Source organism: Onychomys torridus, chromosome 3 (genome assembly GCF_903995425.1).
Source record: "Onychomys torridus chromosome 3, mOncTor1.1, whole genome shotgun sequence".
NCBI lineage: Eukaryota > Metazoa > Chordata > Mammalia > Rodentia > Cricetidae > Onychomys > Onychomys torridus.
In genome coordinates, this window is record NC_050445.1 from 4,416,320 (window position 1) to 4,438,175 (window position 21,856).

At 47.2% G+C, this 21,856-nt stretch overlaps 1 protein-coding gene across 1 annotated transcript; it reads right to left on the minus strand.

The window, feature by feature from the left end:
* Positions 1–7,748: 7,748 nt before the first annotated feature.
* LOC118579385 (40S ribosomal protein S15a-like) lies at positions 7,749–8,141 on the minus strand. Its single transcript, XM_036180594.1, has one exon. It carries the CDS (start codon positions 8,139–8,141, stop codon positions 7,749–7,751), a length of 393 nt encoding a protein of 130 aa, XP_036036487.1.
* Positions 8,142–21,856: the final 13,715 nt, after the last annotated feature.

The following is a 21,856-nucleotide window of genomic DNA, read 5'->3' on the forward strand; positions in this document are numbered from 1 at the left end:
TGCTCATGGGAGAAGCATGTGCTTAGACAGAAAAATGGTTTTACTCACACACAGTCAGATGATGACCACAGCAAACAAGCTCTCACCCAACAATCTTTATTTTAAATTTTCAGTAGACCCACATGACTGGACGTATTTATGAGGAATAGTGTGATGCTCTGATTGGTATGTCTATTCAGCCCTGACAAAACATGGGCAACTGGAATATCTCAACTCTCAGCTGTCCCCATTTCTCTGGGGTGGGGACCACACCGATAGCCTTCCCACTTCTCAGGCACTTCCATAGCTGCCATCCATTTGATTTTAGAGTGTCCCTGTGGCATGGTGTAGAGTGGGCATGTCCCCTCCACTGGAGAGCTCCAAAGAGCAAGGAACCAGACTAAAAGCTTAACCTTGAAGCTAGAGGGCTATAAGGCTGCTAAAGGGGACTCCTGCTAATTCCTCACTGGCCCCCTCCTGTACCACGCCAGACCTGCTATCATGTAGGCATGTGCTGAGACATCAGTTCTCCACTTCACTACTTGACTCATTCTAAGGTAACATCCCAGCCTTTGTGTCTCAAGGTTGATTTCCTGATTTGACTGGTTTGGATCGTTGGAGACAAGATCTCATTCTGCAGTCCAAGCTGGCCTGAAATTCACGATCCTCCCACCTCAGCCTCCTTAGAGCTAGACTGTTAGGTGTGTGCCACCATACCCAGGTTGACATTTAGGCTGCAGTTTCTGAGATACAACCTGGAAATCACATTTTTAGCAAGCTTATAGGAATTTCTAACATGGGTTCTTGGAAACTACTATCAAGCTAGGATAGAACACTCTAAAAACCAAAACGTATACTAATAATTAAGCTGGGACAATAGCTAACCACAAGGCAGATGCTTTGGCTGAAAGACGAGTCCTGCCTAGTCTTCAGAGGATCATGGGAGGGACTGTACTGGCTACTCACTCCACAGTGACCTTGACTCAATCCGAAAGCATCCCAGGAGTGTGTAGTGCTCCTGTGTTCTACAGTTCTGACTGGAGAACAGGCTCAGCCTTCTTTCCTGTACCTGGGATTATTTTCAAGTGCATGCATTGGCTTCAACAGGCTAATTGTCTTCAGGGTCAAAGTTCATCACTCTCCTTATTGTTGCCCTATCTACATCCAAAAATAATTTGAGGGGCAGTGGAGAAGGCTCAGTCAGTAAAGTGCCTGCTGCTCAAGCATAAGGTCCTGTGTTTGAATCTTCCCAGAACCCATGCAAAATAGCTGGACCTAGTGGTGCACACATATAACCTCAGGACTGGAGAGTCAGAGAGAGGAGGATGCTGGGGGGTTGCTGGTAAACCAGCCTAGCCAAACTTGCAAGTCCCAGACTCGGTGGCAGAGCCTATCTTAAGAAATAAAGTGGAGAATGATTGAGGAGGACACTTAACAAAGACCTCTGACCTCCAAACCCACACACACTTGGAAATAGGCACCTGTAAATACATGGGCATACCACAAGAGTACATGCACAGGAGTGCATGCATAGGAGTGCACGCACACATGCACACACACATGCACGCACTCTGAAGCAGCAGTGTATTTACAGCATTTCTTATCATACCACAGTCTTGCCCTCCTTTCTCTCATAAGCACAGCCAACAGCTTCTAACATTCAGACTTTCTGCCCTCCTCAGTAAGAAAAAAATGGATTTTTAAAGTCTGTTCTCCACATGGCTATCTTGATCAATAATTCTATATCTCAGCTTTCTAGGTAGCAAATTGAGGCTGCATCCAAGTTCAGGACATGACATGAAAATAGGATCTGCCCATGTGTATTTAGGAGGAGTGCCAAAGGGGGAACAGGTAGAGATGTTCTTGCCCTTCCTCAAACAGTAACATTAAGGGCTGGCACTCCGGCACCTAGTGTAGCAAAGGGCACACATCACTCTCTCACTATTAACCCGGTAGCTAACTGTTACCAGATAAACCACAGTAGAGTCAAGTCTTCCTTATCTTATTGAATAACAGTCCCAAAGCACAGGAGCTGGGATGCTGACCACTCATGTGTGCCAGAGAAGCCCCCACAGGTGGCAAGGGAAGATGTGTTATACGTTTGCATGTATAGGAAGAAACATATACACAGGTCTGGGGAGACCTCAGATTTCAGGTAACACTGGGTGTTCTTACAGCTTATCCTCTGAGGATAAGTGGGTGATACTCTTCTAAATTCAGAGAAGAACATAAGTTGCCCAGAGAGGTAGGGAGAGAGAATAAGGTCAGTGTCCACATGAAGAAGTTCTGGGTCTGCTCTGTAACCATCTGGGGTGCTTATCAACACACCTCAAAATGGTAAGACAGCACATTTCATGTTATATGCATTTTACTACAATTGAAATATAATTTCAGAACTGGACTTCTCTTCTCTGCACTTGCTCCTTTCCACCAGACGCTGATGGAGGGTCTCTGTGTAACTAGAACCTAGCCTGAGCCTATAGCCCCATCTCAGCCCTCCCTCCCCATCTCTGGCCTGGTCCTGAGTCCTGTGCCGCCTTTGGTTCCACCCCATCCGTATTCCTTCAGAAGTGTGGATCTTTTTCATGTGACTTAAAAGACATTTATGAGGCTTCAGGGATCTAAAGCACTCTTTAAACTTAAAAGCCAATCTTGGTAATGAGCTTTAAGAAAGCACATTAATTCCTAAAGCCAAGGTGGAGCTGGGACAGAAAGGCTAACCCGAGGGCCTGGGGGAGCCAGCGCTCTTTAGAACACATTCAGTGAGAAGAGGAAAAAGGAGTGGTGCTGTGTAAGGCTCATTCTTGTATGCAACAAGCATCTAATGAGCGCTTAGTGTATGCCAGGAATAGGCAGCAGGGCTCCTGATTCCTGGTGTCCATAATGCAAGATGGAGGAAACGGCACCTCAGCTCTGTGGCTGTGTCTCCTGAGGATCGATGCCCATTTGGGGTTAGATAAACTTGAAGCTGCAGATAGGTTGTCTCCACTACATCAGAAACTCAGGCACCGGGACACTCTCCCTGCCTGTTCCCTATGGAAGACCTGGCCTCATCACAGCATCACTTACACCATACTTTTGATGCCTTCCTCCCCTTTGGTGGGCTCTTCTAGAGAATTATGGGAAGAGGTACCCTAAAGAGGAGCTCTGGTCTATCAAAAAGGGTCATATTGCCCTACAAATCTGCTCATAAAAGTCCATTATAACTTTAAAATCCACAACACAGAACCACTAGGGTATCCTTCCCCACTCCCTATCATCTTGGGGCAACCCACCCCAAATCTCTCTTTCTGGCATTTGTTTTGCCAAATAAAAGGCTGTCTGTGTGGGGCTGGAGAGACTCTTTATGAAGTATATGCTCAGTGGTTAAAAAATGCATAACTGCATTTGCAGAGGACCCGAGCTGGGTTCCCAGTACCCTTGTGAGGCAGCTCACAAGCACCTATAGCTCCAGCTCTAGGGATCCAATGCCCTTTTCTGGCTTCCCTGGGTACCCCCACACATGTGCACAGACACACATACTCACAATTAGAAATAAAAGAAATCTTAAAAACTGAATGTGTTTTTCAACTGAATTTAAAGTTTTTATTTAATGGTGTGAATGTGGGGCAGGGAGCTGTGCACATGAGTGCAGTCCCTGACAAAGCCAGAAGAGAACATCAGGGACCCTGAAACCACAGTTACAGACAGTTGTGAGCAACCATGTGGTGCTGGGATCCAAACGCTAGCCCTGCAATAGCAGCTGGTGAATGAATGCTCTTTACCACTGAGCCATCTCTCCAGACCCTCAACTGATTTTTTTTTTTCTGAGAAGACAAATCTCTAGGGTGCTAAACTACTTTCTTTTCAGATCATTGTTCTCTGAATAAAGAGCAGTTTAAAAGACTCAATCCTGTCCCTGTTCCTTTTCTTCTTCAAGTGACAGGAAGCAGGGGCTGGTCACAGCAGCAGGACACAGCCCTGCTCTGTTTGCAGAGGTTTAATATGCCACCTCTGTCCCAGGCACTCCACATCTGGATGGACTTGGGCAAAGTCTTGGCTCTCACAGAGTAAGTATGACATTATGAAATTGGGCTAAAGGTTAAACAACATGGGACAATTGTTGGCTGATTCGAAACACGGGAGAACAATGTAGAATGGGTAGTGTGGCTCTGGGGAAATGACATCTGAGCCAGAATCAGGTGACAGGAAAACAAACATGGGAATGGTAGGTTCTAGAGAGGATTGACCAGGCAGACAGGCAAAGCCGGCACTCCGGGCCTAGGAGATCATCTTGGTGGGAGGGGGTTTAGGGTGTAGCTACATTCGACCTGGCTGCTCTGTGCCAAGCAGAGCATGAGGAGGAGCAGAAGCAGGACATGAGATAAGAGTGGGTGTCACACCGGTCAAGGGTCAGCATGGGAAGGAACATGTCCTCAGCACTGTAACAGAACACCTAACAAAAGCAGCTTAGAGAAGAAGGGCTGACCTTGGCTCAGAGTCTGCGGATCCGGTCCACTATGGCAGAAGGCAGAGCAGCGGGACTAGAAGGCATGGATCCACAGTCAGGAAGCAGAGAGATGGTGTTCCGCTTGTTTTCATCTTTTCAGTCAGTCAAGACCCTACCCCAGAGGGTGGTGCTACCCACAGTTACTTGGGATGGGTGTTCCCATCTCAGTTTACATCATCTAGAAACTCCCTCACTGATACGCACAGAACCTTGATTCCATGGAGACAGTGATTCTTTTTGTTTGCTTTTGTGTGTGTTTGTTTTTTGAGACAGAGTTTCTCTATATAGCCCTGACTGACATGGAACTCACTCTGTAGACCAGGCCAGCCTGGAACTCACAGAGATCCTCCTACCTCTGCCCTCCCAGTGCTATGATTAAAGGCATGCACTACCATGCCTGGCTCCATGGCAATTTCAATTCTGTCAAGTGGGTGGTCAAGATTAACCGTCAGTTCCAAAAGCAGAGAGCCAATTCGGTTGGTTGGTTTGGATGTCCTGAATAAGCAAACTGGGAAGCTCAAGAGCACTTTTCAAGTGTTTCAGGCACTGAACATGAAACCCCAGCCAAGTCACTGTTGTTTCCCCCAGAGCCTCTGCTCCCATCTGTAGGTCGCCTCCACCTGATCCTCTGTGGACAACCTTCGTCCACCCAGGCTATAATTAGGAGGCACAATGAATGGGTGGCTCAAACAGCACATCTTTTCCTACAGACCCTGAAGCAAGAAGTCTGAGGCCAAGGGGCCAGCACTATTAAGTTCTGGGGCACATTTCCTCATGGGCTGCAGGATGTCCTTAGGTGGTGGAAGGGATGCAGTACCTAAGTCCCCTTTATAAGAGTACCAGTCCCTTTCCTAAGGTGTCCCACCTCAGGCCCTAATCACCTCACAAAGGCCCCACTTCCTCACACTCCCTTAAAGGTGTAAGGGGTTTAGCATGTGGATTTTGGAGTGACATGGTAAGCACTATCCTTGTGGCAATAACAGCAGGCTCTGTGGTAGGCCAGTTGAAGAAATGCTAGACACTTGAGTCTTCAGTATCTTGTAGGTCATGGGCCATCTGCTCAGGGAGACAACCAGGTAACTAGGACCTACCTTAGTCTCCTGCCCCATCACTTCCTGGAGTTGGACTTCTGTACAAACTGCTCCTCTGCCATTCTACTAATGCCCCCTGCAAACAGGACACCAAAATCCTTCTGGAACCATCCAATGTGGGTGTTTCCCAGGACTTTCTAAGTGCTCATAGTCTAACAAGAATTAATTTCCAGGGGGCCAGAAGTGGCCCCACAAACAGTGAATAAGGGTCTTCTTTCCCCTCATTCTCATCAACATCTGTTGTCTTCTTGATGGCCATTCTCACTGGGATTAGATGGAATTTCAATGACATTTTAATTTTCGTTTCCCTGATGGTGAATGATGTTGAACACTTTTAAAGGTGTTTACTAGCCACTTGTGTTTTGTTTTGTTTTGGTTTTGGTTTTGGTTTTGGTTTTGGCTTTGGCTTTTTTTTTCAAGGCATTTTTTCTGTGTAACAGCTCTGGCTGTCCTGGAACTCACTCTGTAGACCAGGCTGGCCTTGAACTCACAGAGATCTACCTGCCTCTGCCTCCTGAGTGCTGGGATTAAAGGCATAGGCCCTCACTGCCCAGCTCAATGACAACTCTTATAAAGGAAAATATTTAATTGGGGCTAGCTTACAATTTAGAAGTTCAGCACATCATCATCATGGCAGGAAGCATGGTAGTGTGTAGGCAGACATGGTGCTGGATAGACAGCTGAGAGTTCTATATCTGGATTGGCAGGCAGCAGGAGGAGGGAGAGACACTGGGCCTGGCTTGAGCATTTGAAACCTCACAGTCCACCCCCAGTGGACTACGTATCTACTCCATCAAGTCCACACCTCCTAATATTGCCACTCCCTATGAGCCTATGGGAACCATTTTCATTCAAACTACCCCAGGTTGTTTTGTTGGTCTTAGTTTCTGAAGTTCTGTTTACTCTGGACACTAAGTCCTCTATTGGAGGGACAGCTCCCAAGGATTTTCTCCCACTCACTGACAGCTTGCTGTAGAGAAGCACTCAGGTCTCGTTAACTCCCTCCCACTTGTTGGTTATCGGTTATTTCCTGAAGATGGAGTCCTATTCAGAAGTCCTTGGCTACACCTGCCTCTTGATGCTCACTCCCTAATCTGTTCTCTAGCATTTTCAGTGCAGGTTTTCTGTTGAGGTCTTTGATCCACTTGAGCTTGATTTTTGTGCAGGATGAGAAAAAATGATCTGGTTCCATTCTTCTACATGTGGATATCCAATTTTCCCAGAACATTTGTAGAAGAGGGTGTCTTTGCTCCAATGAATGTTTTTTGTCATCTTTGCCAAAATCATGTGGTTGTAATCATGTGTCCTGTGGTCCTCCCTCTATTCCATGTGTCTGTCCTGTGACCCTGTGTGTGGTTCTGGATTTTCATTACACGGCTCTCTGGTACAACTTGAAATCAGGTATGAAAGCACCAGCATTGTTCTTTTTGCTCAGGACTGCTTTGGCTAGCCAAGGTCTTCCAGACGTCTGTGTGTATTTCAAGGCTATTTTCTTCTATTCCTATGAAGAATGCCTTTAGGATTTAGATTGGGTTGTATCCATCGGTTTCTTTTATTAAGGTAGTCATTTTTATAATAGTGAGCCTTGCAATTCATAAGCACGGGAGGTCTTCCCATTTTCTAGTGTCTTGCTCAATTTCTTGAGCGTTTTCGAGTTTTCATTGGGCTCTTCTGCATCTTTGTTGTGTCATCCCATGGAATTTTTTATATATATTTTTGGCCATGAGCCTGGCCATTAGCAGCTGAGCTGTCCCTCTACCCCCAAGGTGTATTTTTCCTGATTTCTTCCTTAGGTTTTTTGTTGTCAGTATATAGGAAGGCTGCTGGCTTTTGTATGTTAATTCTGTGTTCTGCACTTTGCTAAAAGTGTTTGTCAGCTCTAAGAGTTTCCTGATGGGGTCTTCAGGGTCTCTTATGTGTAGAATCACATCATCTGCAGATAGAGACTCTGGCTTCTTCCTCTCCTGCCTGCTCCTTTTGTCTGCTTCTCTTGTCCAGGAATTACTGAGAATGAGTGGAGACAGTAGACATCTTGTCTTATTCCTGATACTAGTGGAAGTGCTTTGAATTTCCCCCATTTAATACAATGTCGGCTATGTCTGTCATACACACCCTTTATTGTGTTGATTGAGATATATTCTTTTTTTTTCACAGTCCATGGAGGCATTTTATTAATGTGCTTTACATCTCTAGAAAAAGAATCTAAGGATTTTTCTTCCTGTGTGTTTTCGTCTTGCTTCTTCATGGTCCATGATGCCAGCTGAGGTTGTCAGTACAATGAAGCCAAACTGACAGGATGGGAGCAGATTGTTCTGCCATTTTTCTAGGTCTTTGAGTTGCACATCAAATCTAGGGCTTATCACTCCATACTTGGTCAACTTGCCTGTAAGGTTCACGACGATTTTCCCAGCTCTGTGGTCGTCAATGATTTCAAACTCACCAATGTAACCATGCTTCATCATCACAGTTAGGAACCTAACGATGACTTTGGAGCAGGGCCTGATGAGGACCTGGCATTTGCTTCTCTTCTCAGCATTGTTGATGCTCTTGAGAGCATCAGCTAGGACATTCATGTGCACCATGGTGCCGGCGCAGAAAGATGGCGGAAAGCAATATATTCTTTTTTAATTTATTGTATTTATTTATTATGTATACAGTGGTTTTTTTTATTATGTATACAGTGTTCCATTTGCATGTATCCCTGCAGGCCAGAAGAGGGCACTAGATCTCATTACAGATGGTTGTAAGCCACCATGTGGGTGCTGGGAATTGATCTCAGGATCTCTGGAAGAGCAGTCGGTGCTCTTAACCTCTGAGCCATCTCTCCAGCCCTGAAATATTCTATTCCAAATTTCTTCAGAGATTTTAATATGAAGGGATGTAGCCTTGGCTGTCCTAGAACTCACTATATAGGCCAGGCTGGTCTCTAACTCGAAGAGATCAGTTTGCCTCTGCCTCCTGAGTATTGAGATTAAAGACATGTACCACCATGCGCAGCACAGAGCACCCTCTTCTTCAGGGGGACAACCTAGCACTTTGCTCAGCCTAGCTCTTCCTGGGGTTGGTAGGAGTCCTGGCCAGCCCAGGGCTCAGTCCCTGTCCCCTGCTTACCTTAAAGACAGCTGTCTGTACACTTACTTTCCCTGGAGTTGTGCTGTCTCTCAGTAGGTTTCCCAACTCACAGGATATCTTGAGGTGGATTCATTTTATGGATCACTGATGGGATGCTGTCCCCAGGTGTTGAATAGGTAAGGGTGTTGGATAGGGTCACTTCAACTTGGATAACAAATCAATGGGTCTGTTATGGCCTCCTGGTCTCTCAAGTTCTCCTAGAAAAGAAGGCTGAGAGTACCCCCCCTCTTAACTCACCATATAAGTACAGAGAGGATGCTAGGGGACCAGAGTCCCCACACTCTGAGAAGAGTTTTCCCCAACCAGAGCTCCAGACTCATCCTGCACTGATGCTGCCTGCCATGGGCAGGGACGGCAGCCACTATCAGAGTACTCAGGGTCCCAGCATCAGGTCTGTCTCCCTCTATGGCCTTTGCTCCTCTTAATGGGGTAAACTGCGTGCCTCTGATGTTCACACGACACAGTCTTAACCTTCAGTACCCAAGAAGGTGACCTTAGTAGGAACCAGGCTGTTACAGATACAAGAAGCTGCAGGGAGGCCATTCAGGAGGAATACATGGCCCTAATCCCATGATTCCTGGCCTTGTAACAAGACACAAAGTGAAGAGAAAGAGGAGGTACAAGAGAAAGATTTAGAAAAGATGGAGAAATGCCATCTGCATGCCAAGGAACATCAGCAATCATTGCAGCAGCTTGGAGAGGCCTAAGACTGCCCTCACTAAGAGGCTAATCCTCTGAAACTGAGTCCATCCCTCTCCTCGCCACAACTGAGACAATCATAAATGGTGCTGATGCTGCTCCATCTGCAGGACTAGGCAGTTCCCTGAATTTCCCAATCACCATTCATTTTCTCAGGCTGGGTCAGGTCAATCACCCCTGACTCCACCTCTCTGCTGAGCAGGTAGCACAGGAGGTGTGGGAAGGGGAGCGGGTGGGGACACTAGGAGGAAAGGGAGACTCTCCAGAGTTTCCACAGAGGGATGTTGTGGGCTGGAGCCCAGGCACCAGGTCTCTTAAGGAAGCAATGGCAGCAACAGAAGTCTTGAGAATCATCAGTGAAGTGGACAGTGTCTCCGGGGAAGTGGGATTTAGCAAAACAAAACATCCAGGCCATTCTCTTCCACTCTGGCCTCTGGGTGGAGCAGAAGTTAGTTGCTGACTGGAGAAGAGACACTATACTCTGGTTGGCAAGTGACCACAGGCCAGCAGACCTTTGTCCCAGTGGGTATCTCAGTGGTCAGACACCCTCCAGATTTCCTTACCCCCACGTGGTCCTGGCATTAAGCCATCAGTGCTAAGAGAGTCCAGCTGCCCACTTCCCTTGGTTCAGCCCAGTCTTGTGACAGTATTTGAGGTGACTCAGCCAGCTTTCCAGAATGGCACAGTCTTTCCAAGGGGTGTTGCTACTTTTCACTTGGGAGACACAACCAAGTTCACAAAAACATCCTGTTTCTGAACTTGGCTCAAGGAACAGAAATCAGAGAGGATTGAAAGCAGATCTCTGAGCAGCATGGGGTGCTGGAAGGAATCAGAGTCAGCCAGAGGTCAGGGAGGGAAAGTGACCATGGGGACATGTTTAATTGAGGGGTAGGTCTCAAGATAAAGGGTAAGTGTGAGAAGGAAGTGCTGGAAGAAGGGCTTGTGCCACCTGCAAGAAGCGTTTAGAAAACCGGAGCTGGGACTCAGAAGTCACCAAAGTCACAGAGGCTCCCCACACTGACACACTGGTCTAGATGGGGACAGGAGATGACACTATATCCACTGGGCTTTCCTAGAGGGTGTGGAAGGATAGAGCAGGTTGCCAAAGGCTGTTTATGTGGTGGGAAGCAGGTCAGGTTTCGCAATCCTGCCTGAAAACAGGAGCGCTCAAGTAAAGGGCTTGCGACACTGACCTAAGAGGGACGGGACGGGACGGCTGCTCTGGTGCTGCAGCTGCTCCTTTCCCTCCGTGTCAGGGTGCCAATTTGCAGCAGCTGGGAGAATCTGCTGATGGCATTTGAGATGAGAGGGCATTAACAGAGCTGTGACAGCAAATCCTGCCGCAGGGTTGGAATTAATTTTTCCCTCATTAATAATATCCTAATTTGCATGATTAATATGTCACGATCCATGAACGCAGATGACTAACAGTGCAATCTCTGAACAAAAGAAGCCACCTGCTGAGCAAAATGAATAAGACAAATAGAAAATAAACACAACTCTATGCAGGAGACACCAGCTCCCCCAAACATCACCAGCATCAGAACAGCTATCTGAGGAATGCAGAGAGAAATATTCCTGATGACTCCATGGTAGGAAGAGCTCTGGGTGTACCTGCCACTCCTAGGCTGCCATTGGACAAATCTGAAAATTCCAGACAAGGCTGATGATGGCCTGCTGGCTGAGCTCCTTGCCTGGTGTCTCCAACTGGCCCTAGGCCAAGAGGAGGGATGTTCCAGGCCACAGTGGTGCCACCCCATCAGGCCAGATCCGCCTCTTTCCGTAGCTGCAAACCTCAGCTATTTTTGGCCTGCCAGCCTGGGTCAGGAAGTGGAACAGGCTGATGAGCAATGAGGGAAAACACCTGTGGGATGTCTTCAGCACGTGACACAGACTGCTGGTGATGCTCAAAACTTCTTGGGAGCCATAGCTAGACACAGGGGTCCCCTGGAGACTATACTGCATTCCTTGACTTGAACGTCTGAACATCTCAGCTGCCTGTTCTGCTCATGGTCACCTTGTTTCAAGTCTTCACTCTGAATGACTTATACAAGCTAAGAGAGGTCCAGTGTCACTAGGAAATATGATCTTATGCGGCCGCCATCATGTGTGCTGCTCTATATCAACCATTCTGTTGCTGTGTGGCACATGGCTGTGTCATATTACACAGCAGAAATATGCTCAGAGAGTATGATGTTGGTAACACACACGTAAGCACACATGCATACATATACACGGGTGCACATATACATATGTGCATACATGGCGATTACAGTATGTTCATTAGCTAACAATAATCACTTCATTATACACATGTATATCAAAATATTATGTAATTTTTAATTATGATGTTTACTAAGAATATATGCAATAAAACACAGTTACACTAGTGACCATGTGAGTTGAAATTGTCTCAGAAGTACATTTTAAAAATTCAAAAGAAATAGATGAAAATAGTCCTTCTTTTTTGGGGGGGCAGGGGAAGCTGGGGTTTCTCTGTGTAAGAGCTCTGGCTGTCCTGTCCTGAAACTTGCTTTGTAGGCCAGACTGTCCTGGAACTCACAGAGATCCTCCTGCCTCTGTCTCCCAAGTGCTGGGATTAAAGACCTGGGCCACCATGCAGAAAAATCCTTAATACTGTGCTTTTTTGACCCAGGATATCCCAAATATTATCTCAGCAGATAATTTAAAGGTTTCCAGGCAGATAATTTAAAGGTTTCCAGGCACTTATTGGATATTGCTCATTAGTTTTTATTCTAAACCTGTGGGATCTGGTGCATACATTATACCCCACAGCAGACTGTAGTGTAGGCTGGCTACATTTCAAGTGCCGAGAAGTCACACATGGCTCATCAGATCACGTGTGACACACAGGTGTAGTCCTTTCCGCTAGATGTCACATATGAAATGTTTGTGTCAGCCTGCTGAATTTCCATGATAAAGCCCCAAGATGCTGGAATTAGGAGGTGAGAACTCTGGGAGGCAACAAGGGCCAAATCAGTCCCAGGGTGGGGCCTTCACATCACAATTTGTGCCCTTCTTAGAGACAGACATTCTCCCCCTTCCCCATGTCTCCATGTGGAGACACAGAGGAGGGAGCCATCTACAAGCCAGGAAGAAAGCCCTCACCAGGGTGGCCATGCTGCCAGGAACTCTTGGTTTGGACACGAAGCCTCTATTACCATAGGAGGGTAATTTCTGTTATTTGAGCCCTCTGTCTGGGGTATGTTTCCAAAGCCTAAGTTGAGGCACAGGCCCTGCATGGCATAAACCCAGCAGAATGGGGATCTGAGACAAAGAGCTGGGAGGTCAAGGCCCTCAAAAGCCAAGCTTATCCTGCCTCCCTGCCTCATGACTAGAGAGAGTGAGTCACTGTGTTCAGTGCTGTGTGCAGAGACTGAAATCCCTGCCTCCAAGCTCACTAGCCCTGGCATCAGTAGGCTGCTTAACTTGCAAACTGGATGGGAAAGGAGCCATCCCCATGAAGCCTGCTTGCAAGCCGAGATCATCACTATAGGATCTGGGCAGAAAGTAGCAACTACCACCAGGCACCTGATAACAGGAGGGGCAGGGGTTTCAAAGGCTTCCAACAACACAAAGCTGTTTTCTTCAGGGGTTGGACCATTGCTCACAGTTAGATGTTTGCCTGATGTTCAACAGGTCCTGGATTCAAGCCCCAGCGTTACACACAGAACTGTGCCATGGCCAAAGGTCATTCTGGCCTCTGACCACAACTGCTGTGACAGTTTCAGTTGTCCCTGAATCACACACCAACTTTTGGATATCACCTTTTCCATTGTTAGACATCAAGAAATCAGAGTAGAAAACACAGAAGTGCTGAGGCCTGCCACTCTCGGAAAATTAATTGTACAGTGTAGGCATCAATGACAGACCAATTCCCAACTCTCTCAAGACCAGAACTTAATATTCTGGAAGGGAACCCAGAGACTTGGCAAATCACTCTCCCCAAGCTGTCGTGGTCAGCCTGTGGATCCAGCAGCCTCCACAGAGCAGATGAAGCTATTCACAGGACCCAGGTGTAGGCTCAGAAACACAAAAGCACATGATGGCTGGAAGTCACCTGAAAAGCCTGGGAAGGTCAGGGAAATGTCCTTAGGTGAGCACTCTGGGCCCTGGGACTAAGCAGAGCATAATCAAAACTATCTGACACTGTGTATCTGTTTCCTTTGAGATCGAGAGCCTGCCTTTGGCAACAAGCACGAGAAGCTAGGGCTGAAGGTTCTGGCCAACCCACAGCAAATGGACAAGATGTGAGGGTTTCTGGGATGTTGAGGGAGGCATGCCACTCACAGAAAAGTGGTGAGAGCAAGACCATGCCTAGTGAAAGGTCTCTGGGGAAATGGACCGACTTCAAGGCAAAGTTCAGTATCTGGGGATGGAAGGCCACCCGGGGGCTTCTGCCAAGAGGCCAAACCACAAAGTAGTCTGGTCACAGGGCTGGGGTGAGGCTTGCCTAAGAGAGCAAGCAGGGTGGACTGATGGTGATGCTGCTGGCTCATGCATGGCGCTCACCACTCCCACATAAGAGGTGCTGAGCCACGGCTGTTTACTCTAATGGACTCCAGTAAACGGGGTGCAGCAGGGCTGACCATATCTAAACTAGGTCAGTGCCCAGAGCCAGGCCTCTGTGACCTCTTTTGGAAGCCTCGCTCTTCATATGTCATCTCAACGACTTCTCAAGACCCTACCCTCTAGCCTATGCCTCCATCTACCATTCACAAATGCATTCCCAGATCCATCTCCACCCACAGGTCCCTATGCCCAGGCTGGCTCTGTCTTAGGGCTGCCTCCAGCCTCCCCCAGAGGAGCACCAGTGGGAGCTGGGCACAGCCTGGCTTCTGCGGCAGTCCCCCATCTTCAGCCCTCTACTGGCAATGGTAGGTTCTTTGTAGTCAGGAAGGAGTGGCCTTAGAATATAAGTGTGTCTCCTGGGTCACATTTGGTCATAGGTACAGGTTAGACTGGCCCCACCTGGCTGTAGATCCAGCTCAGGGTAAAATTTGAATAATGGGAGCTGGAAAATGTCCATCTCACTAACATAACCATTCCAACTTCAGTTTACATCAGATTCCTATTTTCCACTTAGAAACTAATGCCATAGCATTGTGAGGAATTGAACTATGGCTTTACATATAGCTTTTTTTATAAGTGTTGTTTTGGACTGTGTTTTAGTTTTTTGAGATAGAGTTTCATATAACCTAGGCTGACCTCTAACTCATTATATAGCTGAAGCTGGCTTTGAACTCCTGATCCTCCTGCTTTTACCTTCAGAATGATGGGATTATGGGGTGTATGGTTTTCATTCATGTCCAATAACTGCAGCCTAAACTCATACATATTTTCCTTTAGCCATTCTTTATATTGTGTACACTAGCAAGTGTGTACACGGGCAGGGCCATAAACGTGGTTAGTATCTAGTACCTGACAGGTCTCCCAGTGTCCAGTTGCTCAAATCACCATTGGATTTTTCCTTTGCTCACATCACCACCAATTCTGCACTGGGGACAAAGGAGGACACAAGGATTAGACATCCCCCTGCTGTTGGAGGAGTCGTGGGGCTGTCAGTAGGTTTCGCAAGGGAATATACATGGACCTAGCTCTCATAAATAAGACCTCCATTGCCAGCCGGGCAGCAGGGGCACATGCCTTTAGTCCCAGCACTTGGGAGGCAGAGCCAGGTGAATTTCTGTGAGTTCAAGGCCAGCCTTGTCTACAGAGCGAGAGCCAGGACAGGTACCAAAACTATACAGAGAAACAACCCTCCCCCCCAAAAAAAAGAACTGCATTGCCTTTCTCCATGACACAGTGGCTTCTGTCCTCATACCATTGATATTTCTAAAGTATGGCCATTAGGGACCAGGCCAAGGCAATGTGCCCTACAACCTCCTCTGGCACCCTTGACTTCGTTTGAGTTGGCTGGGCAGAGCTCTCATCTCTAGGTTAAGGAGCAGGCTCACCACTCCTTATGAAGTCTCTCACAAACATGCTTAGGGCCCAGGGAACCACCTCTGTTCTAAAGGAAGTGCAACCTATACATTTGGGTAAATAAAATTGCATAACGCCACATGTCCCTGCCTGTCTCCAGGACCCCAGCATCCCCTCAACCATCCAGTCTACTTGAGCCTTTGTGTTTAGGAATACATAGCCAGCTGTGGCCCTGAGAGAGCTTGTGGCAAGTTCTGAGCCCTAGGTCCTCCTACAGGAGGCTGGCAGCCACAGGAATGTACAGAGTGAAACCCCACACTGTCCACTGATATACCCTTCCCTGGTTCATAGGATGGGGTTGGGCCTCCCATATAGTTAGGGCCCAGTCTGCCCTCTTCCTCCAGCCAGTAGAGCCACAGTGGAGCTGAGACAACTCTGTATAGGACACAACCCATCCTATCCTGGGAAGACTAGCACACAGCTTGAACAGCCAGTGGAGCTTAGCTTCATTCACCCTGAACAACATGCCCCACCCTGCTCTGCATGAGGGTCAGCTGAGTCCTATCAACTCCCTACTCCATCCTAAATCCCCAAGGGCACATCTACAGAGAAAAACCCTTGATATCTGTGTCCTCTTCACCACAGCCCAAGTCACAAGTGCATCATCTTTGCCTGTGGTCCAGCCTAAGGGAAGCTTGATTGTGACATCTGGGAGTGTTTCCTGGGTCCTTGTTTCTCCAGGCTCCATAGCTGGAACTAGAACGAGCAACTGTCCCTTCTGGCATCAGAGGGGCCTTGGTCTATTCCTGTTGATAATCACATCTACCCAGACAGCCTGGGCTTCCCTAAACTGGGGCCTCTACAAATTGCAAATCACTGATAGAGGGTTAGCATATGAGTCACCAGCGAAGCACAGCTTGTGTAAACAGTCACATAAGCAGTGATGATCTCAGTCACAGAGAACTAGCTAGTGGCTTTATCCATTTTGTTTGTTTGAAACAGAGTCTCACTCTGGAGCCCTTACTGATCTTGAGCCTGGTAATCTTCTTGTCTGACTCTCCCAAGTGCTGGGATTATGGATATGTATCACCACACCTAGTTTATTATGATTCTGTTACTCTTTTGCTATTGAATAGGGTCTCTTATAGCCCAAGCTGGTCTCAAACTCATTACATTATTAAGGAATCCCTTGAACTTTCGATCCTCCTGCTTCTGACTCATAAGGACTGGGATAATAGGAATAAGCCCCTCACACTCAATTCATCATAATCTTTTCACATTTTTCTGTGTAGTGTGTGTGTGTGCGTACAAGTGCATGGGCATTTGTGTGTGCAGAGCAGAGGCTGACACTGTGTTTCTTCTGCTCTCTTTGCCTTTGATAGGGTCTCTCACTGAAGCCAAAGCTCCCCGACTGGCTGTTCTCACAGCCAGCTCCAGGATCTTGGTCTCTGCCTTCCTAGCACTGGAGTCCCAGGTGCTCACAACTGTGTCCGGCTTGTGTGGATATGGAAGAAGACCTGAACTCAGCTCCTCATGCTTGCTGAGAAGGCACCTTGCTGACTAGCATGTCTTCAAACCCTTGAATGGTTTGTAAAGTCTTTTTTTTTTTTTTTTTTTTTGGTCTAAGTAGTTGCTTCTTCCCTTAAAATTTGCATGTGTCTGATACATGTAATTGAGAAATGTTTTTATTATGCTTTTATTTTCATTTGTTTTAAAATACTGTTTATGTTGCATATCCTCCATTTTTTAAATTAAATATATACAAAATCCATACCCACAGCAGCTTGCCTTTTTCAAAAATTTGGAATTCTCTTCATTTGTCTTTAAAACCACTTCAAACTTAAAAGGCTACCTTATTAGACATTTAAAGTGTACTTACCAGCTTCATAAACATTATTTTAAAAGAAGCATAGGCAGTTGTGGGCTTGGAAACAGAGTCATGGTAACACCTTGGGCTCCATGGAGGTTCAGGAGCTTCCGGATCACCAGCGCTCTGTTGGCATCTATGGGAACTTCATGTTCCTTACAACAGAGAACAGAAACTACAAGAGGAGCTGTGCTACATGGGGGGCAGGAAGGGGGTCTCAGGCTGGTCACAGTGTTAAGAAAACCAAGCTGGATTCCAGCCCTTGGCAGGAGGGGATGGACACAGTCCTGGGACCCAGCTTTTCCTGGTAGAAAGGTGCTGATAGCCTAATATGGAAGACATTTAGGGTGTGGTTGGTGAGTGATTATGCAGCTAAGCCTGTGTAGTGTGGTGTGATATGATGTGGCAGATCTAGGGACAGCCCCTGGTCCTTTTCCAGGCCCATGGGCTACTCTGAAGGACCCCCACTCAATTCTCCCTGCCTGGGTAGCCTCTAGTCTCCAGCCCACACTGCTTCCTTCTGTAAGGAGAAGGGCCCTTCACCATCAGCTGAGCTGTCTCTGGCACTGACAGCCAACAGCCATGTATTAGTATCAAAATGTTCCTGTTGACATGAGACTGTCAGTGCACATATCATTATATCTGAAATCATGAATGACATGAGCCAGGAGCAGTAAAACACACCTGGAATCCCAGTAGTTTAGAGTCTGCAGTGGGGTGATCAATCTGGAGTTTGAGGTCACCCTGGGCCACATAATGAATTCCAGAACAGGACAGCCCAGGGCACATAGCGAGATCCCCATCCCCCCATCTCACAAAGGAAACCCCAAACAAAAATAAAAACATGGGCTGCTTGTTACCTCCTACTGTAGGATGAAGGGCTGTGTGGATTCTTAGGTCTCTCAGTGGGTGTTCCCCATTGATAACCAGTGGTTGACAGGTCACCAGCTAGAATGATGGTGAGATTTCAAGCTAATTACTATGCTAGCCTTTATGCCAGGTTACCTCTTTCCCTGAAATCATGGAAATAGAAGACAGAAACATCTCCACATGTCATGGTCTTCCTGGGTAGATTTCACTCGTCTGTTGGTGTTGGATGAAGAGTGAGTGGGCAGTATAGTCCCAGTGCCTTCTGTCCATGGTTGGCCTTGTCTTCCATTCCCCCTGCTTTTAGTGAGAGGAGGCATCGTAGACATATTCCTTCATATTAAATGGAGCTGATCGGGCTGGAGAGGTGGCTCAGAGGTTAAGAGCACCAACTGCTCTTCCAGAAGTCCTGAGTTCAATTCCCAGCACCCACATGGTGGCTCACAACCATGTGTAATGAGATCTGGCACCTGCTTCTAAATAAATCTTTTTTTAAAAAATGTAGCTGATCACTTCTAGTCTTGAGGACTTCCAGATGAGGGGCATCACTACCCTTTCATGGCTGTTTCCTTCCTCACAGGACCTTTGCCTGGTGCCAAGAGACTGTTCTCTGGGGAATCGAGTATCTGTAACCCAACTGGCTTCTTGTGGCTTGCTTACTGCAAGAAATGGGGATGGTATCACATGGCCCTGTGACTAGTCAACCATTCCTAGACAAAACCAAACCCAGAAAGAAGAAAGAGACCCAGGGCACCCCGAGTTTGCTCTCCAGAACCCATAATGCAAAGAGAGAAACAAACCCCTGAAATTTTCCTCTGCCACTCTGTGACAGGCACTCACACACCCAGCCACACATTACACACACACACACACTCCCAGATACAAATACATTAATAATAAATAAAAATTAAAGGCCAGTAAGAGACTCTGTCTCAAAAAAAAAAAAAAAAAAGGTAAAAGGCATCTGATATTTCAAGAATAAAGGAGGAAGCGCATCAGACATTGTCCTTTGTCCTACATACACACATACTCAGAAATAAAAAGAAGCCAGTACCAGAAAACAGGCAAAGTATTTCCAAACCACAAGAGCAAAGGTAGGGCAAGAGCCACAAGACAGCATCTGAAGTGCAGGTCACATGACAAGCAATAGGCTTGAGTCTGAAGGCAAGAAATGACAGGGTGTGACCAGGAAGGACACAGCCCCAAGTCCATCTTTAGCAAGTCCTCCAAATCAATCAACCCGAAAGTGACTGAATAAATTAGCAAGAGAAGCGACCACTCTTCCTTACAAAGATTCCCAGTCATCAGTGCTGTCTACCCTCCCAAGTGCTGGAGTATAAGCCCCTCATTTTGAGTTGTGGCCTTACAGAGCGAAGTCTGGGTATAGGCTCCTTAGCAGGTCACGGGGCTCCACCTTTTCTCCTGAAGGAAGCTCTTCCCGGCTTCTCATTTTCTCTTCAGCATCTCTAGTGGCCAGCTTTCCCTCGCAGGCCCTGGGCCATCTTTACATGACATAAGAGCCAGCACTGGGTGTGCAACAGTTGACCTGGTGACTGACAGGAATGGGTGGTTTGGCAGCCTGGCTGTGCTGGACAAAGGATGATTCCGATCCTGGATAGGACCCAGATTTTTATCTCACCACTCATGAACTAAAACTTAAATTACATTTTTCTGGACATTTTTACTTAACACCTCCTGACCTCTGTTGGACTTGGGAAGCTGAAGCTGGGGCTTCCAGGATGGGACTCTGGACAGGGCAGCCCTTTCCCAAGGAGGCCCAGGCAAAGAGGCTCTTCCCCAGGAGTGAGGTGGAAGGGAGGTCCTCTGTGGGCCTCCTGGTCACTCAGGTCTGAGCTCAGGCACCTTCTGGAATGGTGAGGCTGAGGCCTAGGTGCTGAACATCACTGAGTGAGTGTAGAAAGTGGTCTCCATCCTCATGGGGCCACTCCATCTTGTTCATGGCCCCCCAGCTTTTCATTGTTGTTGTTGTTACAATGTAATTCCCTTCTGTGCCCCAGAAGTCTTTCTGCAGGGATGTCTCACTCTCTAAACCCAGGGAACTGAGAGAGAGAGCTGGACACAGGTATTGAGAGGACCTGGAGTGACCAGGTGGGGTGGAAGGCCTCTCTCCGATAGGCCTGGCTTCCTGGAAATGAGCAGAGGAGCTGGAGACAGAAAGGACTTTGACAGAAGGAAGGATCCATTTCTGGAGCATCCCAGAGTCTCACCTGCCTGATACTTAATCCCATTTTTTGGTAGACAGAGGCAAGAGGATCTCTGTGATTTCAAGCTCGGCCTGGTGGTAGGTTCCAGGCCAGCCAGGGTTACATAGTAAGGCTCTGTCTAAAATGAAAACCTCACCAATTGATGGGCTGGAGAGACAGCTCGGCAGCTAAGAGCACTTGCTGCTCTTACATGGCACTGGTGCTCGGTGCCCAGTACCCACACCAAGGGGCTTATACCTGCCTGTAATCCCAGTTCCAGGGGATCTGATACCCTCTTCCGGTCTCCATGGACTCCTTGCACATATGTGGTGCGTATGAACTCATGCAGGCATGCACATGTACAAATAACTAATACATGGATAGGTTTGTTTAAAACATCTGAATCCGACCAGAAGATGATCTTAGTTTATAAGAAGAAAAGATACAAAACAAGGAAAATAAAAACAGTTGAACAAAAACAAAAACAAACAAACAAAAAAAAATCCGAATCCTTGGTTATTTTTCCTTTTTGTTGTTTATATGGTTTTTTGAGACAGGGTCTCATGTAGCTCAGGTTGGTCTCAAACTAGGTTACACAGCTGAGGTTTGCCTTCAACTTGAATGATAGGCCTGACCCTAGCTGACTAGCTCTTAAAACAAATTAATATATTCAGTCCTGAGGAGTGCCTCGTGTTGACTGTAGATGGAAAAGAAAAGATGTGCCAGAGACTTTGAGAAAACTGTTTTGTTCCCCTCCCAAACAGAAAAGGTCAAGTTTAGCAGACCTCCAGACCAGAGAAACTGGTTCTGTATAAACATATCCTGCAACAATCAAAGGGGTCAGAAACAAATTGATGATTCTTTTTTTTCCAAGTGAGGTTAAGAAGAGCGTTCACGTCACTGAAAGGTCATCAGCCCCTGTGATGTAACCCTGCCAGGCACTGCCATCAATGTCACCCCAGAGCACACGTACTGACCCCTGTCTACCAGGCAACACCCCAAATCAGAGATTCTCTGCCAAGAAGGCTGATGGGTCAACAAAGGCCTCACACGCCAGTGGACCTGGGCCTGAAGGTCTGTGGTGAAAGCCCAGGAAGGGCACTGACCCTGTTCCAATGGCCCAGCTGGTCCCACCTAGCCACGACTGGGAGTCATGGCACTCCAAGCTTCCCTGACAAAGTCAGAGTGCTCCTTTACACCTACTATCAAAGATGACCCTGGACCCGACCCCTGCTATATTGGCTGCTTTCCTTATAATTGTTCCCAGATGCCTGACAAAAAGCAGCTTATGGGAGGAAGGGTTTGCATTGGCTTGGAGTTCAGAGAGATGCAGCCCATCATGTGGAGAAAAGAATGGTGCACCAGGAAGCAGGTATGAGTGCGGTGCTCAGGTCCTCTCTCCTTCCCCCCCTTTTATTACGCCTGGGACTCCAGCCTGGGATGGGGTGAGTCCCATTCAGGGTGAGTCTTCCCTCTTCTGTCCTACCTCCCTAGCAACAGGGACACTCAGGTACACTCAGAGGTGCGTCTCCTAGGTGACAGCAAACCAAGTCAAGTTGGCAATGGAGATTAATCATGTCTG

Excerpts from the sequence above, each read along its gene's own strand:
- LOC118579385 (XM_036180594.1), bottom strand. The coding sequence starts at position 8,141 with ATGGTGCACATGAATGTCCTAGCTGATGCTCTCAAGAGCATCAACAAT.